The sequence below is a fragment of the Anticarsia gemmatalis genome, chromosome 23, assembly GCF_050436995.1.
Source record: "Anticarsia gemmatalis isolate Benzon Research Colony breed Stoneville strain chromosome 23, ilAntGemm2 primary, whole genome shotgun sequence".
Taxonomy (NCBI): Eukaryota; Metazoa; Arthropoda; class Insecta; order Lepidoptera; family Erebidae; genus Anticarsia; species Anticarsia gemmatalis.
The window spans coordinates 7451270-7463891 of record NC_134767.1 but is presented as its reverse complement, the minus strand read 5'-3'; the positions used below and the strand labels follow the sequence as shown (position 1 = coordinate 7463891).

Below are 12622 nucleotides of genomic sequence, written 5' to 3'. Positions count from 1 at the left end.
TGATTAGTTGGGTATTACGATTGATTTGAAAGTGTTTAATTATGATCAGCTTTTAATGTGAAGTCGAAATTGAAATGATTGATTGATCTTGTTTTATTTATTGGTTAAGTAAGTAATGATAAATCTTTAAGACAGATGACTATATAGAGATCTTTTATAAATTGATATTGTATGTGAAGATCTTAAAATGTTTCCCGTTTGATCAACTTTTAACTCCTTCACAAACATGCAAGAAGCAACAAGCGAACGAGCCGAAGCGTCGAGAACCCTCAAAGAAATCGCTAACAAACTCCCAGCAACACTCTAACACCTAGCACAATCGACCCAATCAAACAGAAAAAAAAACTATTCAACCATCACCAACTCTCAATACCGTTCAAAGAAACTCCGAGGGGAAAATGCTAATACGCCGCTTCTTGCTTCTTACCAAACAAAATCACTTCGCGACCCCAAATTTCGCACTTTCAATGGGCAATTTCGCTCGCCCCCCTTCGGGTAGGCTCCGCCTCTTTCTTCCCCGCCGACTCTAGTAGTAGTTTGAGCGCCAGTGACGTACGCGTATTGCTACGAGATGGACGCGCCCGAGGACCGATACTACGGCAACCAAACGCCGGACCGCTCCGACACGAACAGTCCACGTTCGCAAATGAGTAGTCCGAATTCGAATTCATCTATAAACGTGACCGATCAGTCGATTTCGTTGTCGCAACACCAGCAGAATTTAGAGACGTTAAATAGAATGGGGATGTTTTTTCACGCACAACAAATGCAACATTTGAATCAGAGTTTTGATGCAGTGAAGTCTAGGTTAGGCTTGACGCAAGTGCCTACGAGTGTGAACCCGGGACCGAGACATACGATAGACGCTATACTAGGACTGAACGGACAGAGGCAGGTTTCTCGAGTGCAGAGTGAGTTTGAGCAGAGGAGAGAAGAGCGGGACTGTGAAACTGTGCCCGTGTCGCCGGGAGCCGTTGAAAGTGCTGGTATGTGCTATGTATTTATTTTTGTTCTTGCTTAATGAATTTTGTGTGAAGTCTTGTCTATTTTTTGTTTGCTTAATTCGTGTTCTGTTAAGTCAGACCCCGTTCACGGCTTGCATTACAATTTAAAATATAAGTCAGGCGTAGATCGGAACTTTTTTTAATAGGAGCAGACATAAACTAATTATTGAAGTAGAATGTTTAGTAAAGTAACTGAAGACTATTGAGTAAAGTTATTATTGCAGCAAAAAATTTTTTTAGTTAGTATCTTGGTACAATAAATTGGGTACCTACGCTTTTTTGTGTCAATTAAAGGCACTTGATAATATTGAAAACTTTGTAATCAAATTAGCTACACGTTTTGTCATAATGTTTGCAAAAAATAAAAATATTAATAGTTTTAAACAAAAAAAATATCTAAAACAAATAAGGTCGGCATAATATTAAAATAATTTCGCTAAAATACAATAATAAAATAAATTAAATTCTATACTACCGCCTGAACAAAAAAGAAAACTGTGCCTAACAACGCAAACAAATAGCAACACTTCTAAATCTTTAATTAATTGATCATTATTAAGCACCCAACTAACTAATACCTAGTAAAATTAAAACTTAAATAGAAAATCTAGGTAAAACAATAGTGAGTACATATCGCATTGTTGCACATTAGCGCGTACCGTAGGCGTTGCATCATAAGCACCGCCCGAGAACACCCGCCCGCCGCGGACGCCGCGCCGACCGACGGGTTAACGTTGCGAAAAATCTTCTTTATCTTTTTGTAATTATATTATTTTCTTCTTTTTATTTTATTTATGGTGTTTACGATGACATTTTATATTATTTACAGAAATAATAAACTAAATTTTGCGCTTCATATATAAATAGATAAAAAATAAATGAAAGAAAAAAAAATATATTAAAATAACTAAACGTAACTTTTCATTTTAGTATTTTCTTCTTTTTATTTTTGAAGCTTTTGTTTTATTTATTTTTTCGTTGATTTGTTTTAAATGTACAATTGTTAATTGTGTTCTTTTATGTACTTATTTTGATTATTTTTCATTTTATTTTCAAAGCTTTGGTTTCTCTTTTATATTACTTAATTTGAATTGCTTTTTTTTTACATTGTAATAATAATGTTATGAAGTAGTCGAATAGATTTTTGTTATTGCTTTTTTAGTTTTAAAGTTACAACAATCTTGCGGATTTAAAAGTTTAGTTTTTTATTTGTGAAATAAAAATATAATAATAAAGATTTTTTATACAAATTATACTAACGTAAATTTATAATATTTGCTGCATGCATCAAAAAATATAAAAGTGAAGCTACATTTTTAATTCAAAGCTCACGTTTGTTTAACAAGCGGGACACAGTCATAAAAATGTCTGTTAAAAACAAATATTTGTATTTCGTAGTCGAAATATTTGTTTCAAGGAATTACTTTTAGTTATTTTTAAAACGTTGGTTTTATTAACTTTTCGGTTATTTAGTCATGAGTTAAATGTATTCATTTTTAACGTAGAGAGCCTTGTGTATAAATAGAAAGGTATTCTGAATTACCATGAACAGGATTTGTCTGTCTGTCTTATACCCTAACCGCTAAACTACTTATCCAAATTTCATGAAATTTTACAAGTTGAAGACATGATTTGTTTTTGATAAATCAATTCCTAATTAACTGATGCTCGTTTACTAAGTACATTATTAGCTTTTAGCGGTATTTTATCTGTTCAATAAGGTTAAAAAGAGGTTATTTAGATACCAAGATAAGGGAAGAGCAGCCACAACTCTTTAAAAGACGTCCATCATGAGAAAACAAATTAATAAATTTAAAAGAATACATTAAGTACTGCCGAAAAGTAGCATGGAAGCAAAAATTACTATTAAATGGAAACTTGTATCTTAGACGCAGAATATTATATCAGACGTCATAGTCACGCAAACGTCTTCGGCAATTTTTGCGTAGGTATAATGTTATGGAGACACAAGACTGTCAATATTTATAAATAAATAATACATAAGTCAATATTTATGTTGGATATTATAAAAGAAAGAGTTTAGTTTGAAGGTCCTTTGGACAAAGTAGCCGTAAGCAATTAAGGAATATCTTCACGTGTTCCAGTCGTTTAGCTTTGAATATGTTGCTTACGTAGAAAGTAGACTACTTTCGCATTTATCTATCTTTTGCTGGAGATAACACAGGTCGTATTCTTTTTGTACAAGTTTATATTCTCCCTTGACATACCAGCTATAATGGCGAGTTTCATCTAAATCGGTTCTTCAATTTGCTATAAAAACACGGCCGACAGACAGACAGAAAATATGAAATTTTAATAATATCTGTCGTTCAGCCGGCGTTTGCGGTAAGTTAAGATGTTCAGCTATAACTTTAGAGTATCACCAAAAATAACATTCACATCAAAAGCATACGCATGCCCGTCCATTTAAGCCTTCATACAAAATGTAAAAGTCCATACAAATACCACAAGTTAGTACAACTTTACATGTCTGTAACAAACATTACGAGTAGTTCTTATAAAAATTTAATAAGTTTTGTATGTAATCATGTCTCGTTCAGTTATTATACTCGTTTAACACGGGTCAGGAAAGGAAGTAAGTTAGGCCTTTTGTATGTAGGTTTGTATGCTTGTTGAAATAATTAAATAAGTAAATAACGCCGTGCTAATTTTGTATTTTGTAAATTTCATGGCTTCTTCAGTCATGAAAATTACATAACTCATACAGAAGCAAATTTTTTAACGATTTATTTTTGTATTTTGTTGTCACTTTGATATCCTACTAATATTATAAATGCAAAAGTTTGTGAGGATGTATGTATGTAACTTTTTCACAGACAAATTAATTAAGGGATTTTCATAAGTTCGTAAAGTTTGTAGCCTAAATTAACACATAGGTCACATAGGATACTTTACATGTCTCTAGTAAACAGTACAAGTAGTTCTTATAGAATTTTAATGAGTTTTGTATGTACTTATGTCTCGTTCGGTTACTCACACTACACTCGTTTAACACGGGTCAAGGAAATTAGCGTTTTTTATGAACAAATGTTGTATATCATATTTTTGTGATACATTTACTTGCAATATTTTAGTTTTGTATTTTGTACTAACTTTGAGGTAGTTGTTGTATTATTGTTCCGGTAGTATTTAGAGAAAAGATTTTGTTTCCTGTTTTTCATTTTAGTTTTGAAATATTTAACCTTTTAAGTAATAATTATTATGTTTATCTATTTTTTTTATAATGAATGAATCAAATGCGTGAGATTTTTTTGATTCAATTAGACACTTTCCTTCAACGGCTGTTACGTTGTTCAATACTGTTCATATTTTAGAGCGTTGTCCCTACATTTCCAGGAAATTGTAGAAATCATATTATATTGTCACTTACTAGATAGAAAAAAACTAAGTTAAAAGTTTGTTCTAAATTGGCAATGGACCATCAGCAAAAGACTCCTACTAATATCTTAAAAGAGTCGCAAGTGCAAACACGAATAATCTCAAAACTAATCAATAAATTGCCTCACTAATACAATTTCATAAGCGGATACACACTCTATATTTATCTTAATATTGATCTACTAATGCAGGTCCAATGTTTGGACCAATGTTTGTGTCGAAATAATTGTGGATTGGCGCTGACGGCCAACGTCCGGTGTTAAAGAAATTTAATTGGTGCTTAAGAGGAAAATTAGCTTGTAATGATATATGGTTTAAAAGTAGATAAGACATACGGAAGTAAAATTCGGCTTCGGCTTGAAAAATACGTGTTTTTTCTACAATTGAACATAATATTACAAAGGAGATATTCGATTATCTCTCTAACAGAGTTAGCTTGCGATCACGGCCAGTGTAATGTGGCCGAAACGTCGAGTGTATCGATTATTTTTCAAGGGGTTTATCTCCAGTCTAAAAAATCGCGAAAAAAACTTAATCGTTTCTTTAAATTGTAATTATTACAAAGTTGAAAAATGTATAATTTTATAGTGCCACTAATTTTAAAAACGTAGGGACAATAATAAAAACTATAGAGAACATAGCATAGTTTTTTTATTGATTTAGAAACAAAACGTATTATACCTTATGACCTCACACTATACACACATGAGTAATATATAAAATTATAAAGTAATTACAAGTAATGAAAGTTACGTAACATTGAACTGATCAATAATAATACAAGTATATTTGCTGTGTCAGTGAAACTAGTTCCAATACTAGACGTTATCGGTGCTAACATCTCTATAACGTTAATGGATAGGCTCATTTACTTGTATATAATATAGATATATGGTAATAAATACATATAATGCTGTATATGTAATATTAGTTGCCTTTTACGTGAGTTCAACCGTTATTGAAAAGGTTTTCCGTGTCATTTCGACTTTTAACTCGCACTGCAAACACAAAAAAATCACACTACAGAAATAAACTTTGTCGATATTGTTAATAACCAATTGTTAATTAAAAGTAGATTATTTATTATTATCAGCCCATTTTGTCGGCAGGGCAAGGGCCTCCCTATTTCCACCTATCTCTGTCTAACGCTATTTCGTGCCAATCTTTAGTATGAGAGTCCAACTCCTCTCATAAAAATAGATTACAAATAAATTAAGTGAAAACATAATAAAATGACCTATGAAAAACTACACGTGATATATTATTTTGAAGAGCTTTGAAACTACGTTTTTACAAGAATTTCATCAGTTAATAAGGCGTACTACCACTAGTTTAATATGTGTAATACTAATATATTTTCGTCTAACAGTTGCCATATTTAAAAGCCGTTAATGCATCAATGACGGACATAATAATTTATAACTTATGTACATCATTAAACATTGTGTTATAACAACTTTTGTTTGAAATTTTATATTATGTGATACGTGTAATACTACCACAATAATAAATATTGGCCATTTTATATTTGAATAAAATATAGGTGCAACTGTCTTTTTCACGAGGGTTAATTTTTTTAACCTTTCAATAAAAGTTTCAGTAAAATCTCTAATAACGAAGAGTATTCTGAACAACCAGAAAAACTGAAAAGAGGAAATCTTTTATTTAAACGTATGGTCCCAAAAGTTAATGATGGGTAAATGGTAGTTGGTTACGCTTTAACGGAAGAACTAATTAATGGATTATGTAATTACTTATTAAAGTGAGTGAAGTCTGTACGCCAATACAGACTTTGTAACCTGACTTCACTTACTAATACGTTTAACGCTGAGAAATCTTTCTACATGAACAAATTCTCAGTGAAAAGCCGATTCCAAATACTTATAAGTACTTAATAACCCTTAATAATATCAAAACTATACACGTAACAAAAGCCACCATCAAAGGTCACAATAATTCAATACTATACATCAATATAATTCATTTCGTAACAAAATGGGGCCACGGAATGCTCGCTCGTTATAATTTGTGTGAAATTAATAATTAGCTAATCGAGTTAGGCTCTTATCGAAGGAATCTGGCGCTGGCGTGCCACTAACTAGCTGTTTCAGGGGTCCGTCTGAAGGATTAGTTTGTTATGATTTTGTTATTCTGGTAAGTTAAGTAAGAGAAAATATTAGGGTACAATCTTAGAGTATATAGGGACAGATCTCGGTTAATATGTACCGTTTGTATAGTCTTTATTATCTTAGTTTTCTAGTATTCTTCTTTTATTCTATTTAGAATAATTATTTATTAATTTAGGTCAAAAATTTATACACGAGATTTTATATTTTATTTTCCTTTTCTAGGAAAACTAAGACTAGATAAAGAAATATTGAATATTTCAGATTATCTCGTGCTTTTTACAAGTACTAAGTAACTTCCAAATCGAGTAGATATGTTATACAGTTATATATAATTCAGTACAAAGTGTTTTGGAATGTCGTTTCATCGTATCTATAAAAATAGTTCCTAAGATTTGAAAATGATCACACACCGGTTTCAGAATGCAACGAAACTCATTTAACTAGCTTTCCGCCGTGGCTCTACCCGCATAGACTTTCACCAAAGCCTTCATAAAAGTCTGTTCAGATTAGTGCCCCTCTAAACTTCCTAAGGAATCTTTATACCAAATTTCAACTTACAACGCTCAGTAGTTTGGGCCATGCGTTGTCCATCAGTCAGTCCCTCAGTAGTGAAATAATGTAATATACATTGATGATTGATTCTATTTACTACATCGCTTTTAAATTACTCACTAACAAGGTCTTAAACGCAATTGAAAATTATTTGTACCCGTTTCGATCCGATTGCACTTATTACATTATAATATTATGTGTACAAGTCGCGAGAGTTTAAAATTGTTGATTCATTAACAGTATATAACAATCACACAACTTCAATATCTAAACAAACGTATTTAGCAACCAATTGCAAGCTTCATCACAACCGCTCAATTGCCAACTGGATTGTGTGGTTTACAATCGATTCGCATTCGCTATTACCAACCAATATTCGATTATGTCCCCCAGTGGGATGACCGCAGCGCTAAACGATCATTCGATCACTGTTAATGGGTAGGCACGGCCTTTGTATCTCCCTGTTTTGATTACTTACATGAGATTGTCGGGAATCGGATGTGTTATCTTCCGTTGAAATTATTGAAGTTATTATGATTATATTTTAGTAGTAATAATATAATTATACATTTAGAAACGAGGAATACTGAGAATTATAAAATGAAAAATCCCATTGACTAATATATTTAAATTGGAAAACCCTACACGAGCAAGAAACGCGCAGATCCGACTCTTAGAAGGCATAAATATAATTATTCCAAGAAACAGTTATTGATAGAATCACACGGTCACGATTCTTAGACATTTATTTATGTACTATGTACGTGTAATGTTTTTTATACCTACTACATACATACAAACGTATGTTATATATATCACACTTTTTTCCCATAGGGGTAGGAAGAGAGCAAAAAACGCCACAATTGGTACGATCGTTACAAACTTCCCGTACCTTAGTGATTCACATTCCTACTACATATTTGTTAAGTTATATAAAATTGTCTGTTCGTTCTAAACCGTCATTAGTATTTTCTTATCTATACTAATATTATAAAGCTGAAGAGTTTGTTTATTTGTTTGAACGCGCTAATCTCAGGAACTACTGTTCCGATTTGAAAAATCCTTTCAGTGTTAGATAGCCCATTTATCGAGGAAGGCTATAGGCTATATATCATCACGCTACGACCAATAGGAGCCGAGTACCAGTAAAAATGTTACAAAAACGGGGAAAATTTTGACCCATTCTCTCTTATGTGACGCAAGCGAAGTTGCGCGGGTCAGCTAGTTTTCTTATAAAATATAAATAAACTAAAAAATATCTCTATCTCTTTCCATCCTTACTAAAAAGAAACACAGTGGCACTATTTACTCAGGTCAAGTACTTTTCCATTTTTTTCTCTTGTACGTAAATAATTGTAAACGTCAATGTAACAGCTCAATAAGATGATTAACTCGTCTTACGGGAAGGTACCGCAAAAACTTTAATGCTTTTAATCATAACCAATTAACGGGCGAAATGAGAAAATAGGTATTTAATAAAGACAACATCAGGTGAGAGAGGTTCCGTATGTGAAATTTAAATAAACGTAGAGTTTTGTGAAAAAAAATTGGAGAAAAATAATTTATTTGTGTAAATCAGTATTTTTCCTTGTTTACTTGATCACGAATAGCAGTAGCAAAATTGTCATAGTCTTAAAATGAAGAACAAAGTGCTCAAAATATAGTCAGTTTGCTGCTAAGTAGCCGTTTTGCCTGTTACTATTATTTAATATTACTCTATTTTTACTTCTAAAGCGGTGTCCTTGCCATTGTGTTTGAATAGGACACTTCCCAAAATAATAAATAACTTGTATCTAACTTAAATTAAGGCGGAACTCTAAAATACTTATATAGGTACCTTGCATCAATTGATTACCGAAATACTAAATGAAAATAACGTCACGATCAAATCAAGACCTGTTTTTAATAGACACAGGTTCACATTAAATCAGTTCCAAAATCAATGGACCCCAAATCCAAATAATTCAATAATGAATCCATTTTGAAAAAATCATTAAACCCGAAAGCTTTAATACGAACGAACACGGCAAATCTGACACATGATTAGGGTTGCTACATGAAAAAAAACAAGACAACCCATTATAGACGATAATTTTTTTTTTTGTTATTCCGTTTTACTATAGACGATAATGCTCGCGAGTGTTGCCAGATTATCGATAATTATTACGAAAAAGAAAAAAATATGGACAACAGATCGTATCATGATAAGTGTAAAGCGTCTTAATGCGTTGGCTACAATATTTTTATTTGTTTTGTTACCGGCTGTAATCTACTGTGGTAATCTAAATGTGACACAGTTCTCTCTCTTTCACTCTTTATGAGAGTGAGTGAGAGGTCGTTGTGACTTTTGATCGCTCAATCTACTTCGTAAGGATGTTTTGTGTCTCGTTCACTTTTGATTTTTGATTTCTTAATCGTTTTCATAAGTGACAGATGACGTATAAAATATTTGTGGCGCTATCCTTTATCTAAATGAGTTGAAGATTCAGTAGTCGGTTTATTATTGTGGAAGAAATGCTTGTTTGTTAAATAAAAATGGTCGTTTAGTTTGTAAAACTTTATTTTTAGTGTAGTTTTAGCTGATGGTATCTTCTGCTGCTTATGTCAAGTCATGTTTATCATTAGTACAAGTCATCAAATACTTGTACCTATCTATAAAAACATTACCATTACGTTTGCTTAGTTAACTTTCAATACGAAGTTGTTAGATATTTAATACAAATCTCTAGACGTTTGAGGAAAAGCAAGCATGATATTTGTATCTAAATGGGAACTTACTTAATTACTAACACATAACCATTTTTTATTATTCGGAGCGAAATAATTTCTGTAATCATTAGACCTTCTTTACGTACCGGTGTTAGCTTCAATTATAATATTAAACACATTCTATTACTGCTTTATACATCTATGAAGTACCATAATGACACTTACCAGCTCTCTACCTTGAGAAGACATCAAAGAGGAAGACCACAAGATCCAAAACAATAGACCAAAAACATAGCCTAGAAGTAAACCCACACGAAAAAATCTCAAAGCAATTTGAGCACAACTTTTCAGACTATTCCAATATTCCTACTATGCATTAAGCGGGCGCACGGTGGGCCACTCGATCACTCGCCGCGGACAAAATAATGGAACTGATAAACGTCGAGTTTCCGCAAACAATTACCCCTCTAGTTTCCTAAGTGGAACTCGATTTTCGCTGCGTTATACCAACTGAATATTTTAGCGGCTTTCGACAGAAGCAATCTTGATTGAAATAAAGTGAGGCCTTTTATTAGTGTCTGTTGTTAGTTGCTATATTTTAGGCACTTGTTTAGTTGCTGTAGTGTTTCAGGTACTTGTCTGTTTTAATGAATTGCTTAGGTAATGAAGTAATAATGTAGGTATCAGTATTTAATGTATTTAAATGCTTGGCCGTATCCGTATTTGATAAGAAAACAAATCTAGATTACGCTATTTTTAAAGTAAGTATTACTTTATGCACAAACCGGGGAACGCGCTGTAATACCGTGAAGTAAGTGTACCTTTCTTTTTCGCACTTTTAATATTTCTGCCGTAAACACAAATACTCAAAATTTTATTCAACATTATGCAAAAAAAAAGTAAAAATTCCAAATATTACAGCATATTTAAAATAATTACCCCTTCTTTTCGTATTCATAATAATATATTTTTTGTGAACCCCCAGAAGAAGACGAAAAGGAAAACTAATCTCAATAAGATAGACTACAATAATACAATACGTAATCCAGTAGCAATTCAATCCATTTCAATAAATCAAAACCTTATATTCCCACAGATAATTGCAGCGAGAAGCCTTGCTTTGCTGATGGTCCGATACGCAATGATATATGATATGCTTTTTAGATAGTATCGCTTACAGGAGCCCTGTAAGATTGTTGATTGGCTTTTAACTATGTGTAATCATGTGGTTGTTATGAAATATGGACTTGATTTACAACTGGTAGAAATGTAGTGGTTTGGTTAAAATTTTGGTTTGTGTTTTAATTTGCTTGGTAGCTTGATTTTTGAGTTTCAATCTAATATATAAAATTCTCGCGTCACAGTTTTCGTTGCCATACTCCTCCGAAACGGCTTGACCGATTCTCATGAAATTTGTTAGCATATTGACTAGGTCTGAGAATCGGCCAACACATATTTTTATACACCTTAGTGACACAATTTTTATATGGCAAAGCAACGTTTGCCGGGTCAGCTAGTTGAATATAAAATTATTTTTGTAGTTGTCTTGTGCGTAATTTTCAGCTTTGACTGTAGCAAGAATTTATTTATTTTACTATCTATAAGTATAGATAACAGTGTAGTAGTTATGTTTTCTATTTGGTCAAAGTAGGCAAGTAGTCAGTAGTAAATAAGTGTAGATTGCAGGAATATTGACGCTAAAATTACTATTTAAAATACTGTTTTTTTCTGACAGTCATTTGTTATTTTACGGCGATTTCCCAGAGTAAACTTTATTTACTTGGAGAAAATAACCTACAATATTTTCAAAAAATTGTTCAAAATGAAATCACACTTTAAAAAAATATTAGATTTATTCGCTTTAACTAAATATTTCTCTAAAAATAATCTTCCAGTTAACTATATCTACATAACTAGTACGGCACCACTGTGCAATATTAGAATTTGATTGCATAACGTTTCAGAGGAGTGGGCTCTCATTTACATAAACGCAGACAGTTGTTTGTTCACTCTCTTTGATTTATTGATCATGTTCATGTGTGGTTAGTAATACCTACTATTATATGAACAAAATGTTACTTTGTTAGTTGTTAAAGGGTAGTTAATGATTCGTATCAAGGATAATCATAATAATACGTAATAATGCCTAATTTCCAAGCAATATTAATATTATAAATGCTAAAGTAATTAAATGTAAGTCCGTGTGCTTCGCTTATATTGCAAAATCTCCCAACTAAATTCGAGGAATGTTAGTCTCAATAATTTATGGATATCTTAAAGAAATTTTAGAATTACCTATAGGTATAACTATTCTCTTTGTTATTAAGAAAATCCTTTTTGAAGACGTAATGTATTATCGAAATGATTTCGTATATTTGTTCTGGCCTGTATTATCTTGTACGATCCAATCATGCAATGTTTTTGTAATAGGTACATATAACTACTTAATTAATTGCATTAGATCTAATTATAATATAAGACAAGTGGTTCGAGGCACATTTGCATAGAACATACATACTATTACAGTTATTTATTAGTTCCGTGTTTGTATACTGCGTATGTACATTATTGTAGTAGGTATAAATGTTGCGTCAGTTTCCTGATAAGGGCTTGGTCACATGCTTTGAATAATGATCGATGTGTCTAATCAATATAGACTATAAACAGTACGATTGGATTTTTTTTTTCAAAATCCACTGTTTACAACTAAATCTATCTAACTAGATCAATGGTTCCCAACCAGTCCGTTGGAGTCAAAATATGGTCCGCGAATGATTTTAAAATTCAAAATTTTTAGGTTGATTATCACACTTTATTTTTAATATACTT

The 12622-nt window shown here is 32.0% G+C and overlaps 1 protein-coding gene across 1 annotated transcript in view; it reads left to right on the top strand.

Moving 5' to 3' along the window:
* Window positions 1-568: 568 nt before the first annotated feature.
* LOC142983106 (retinal homeobox protein Rx-B-like) overlaps window positions 569-12622 on the top strand; it is a 45545-nt gene continuing 33491 nt past the window's right edge. Inside the window, exon 1 of the mRNA XM_076129941.1 lies at window positions 569-986. Coding sequence (XP_075986056.1) covers window positions 572-986 — 415 coding nt within the window. The 5' untranslated portion in view covers window positions 569-571. The remainder of the gene's footprint in view (window positions 987-12622) is intronic.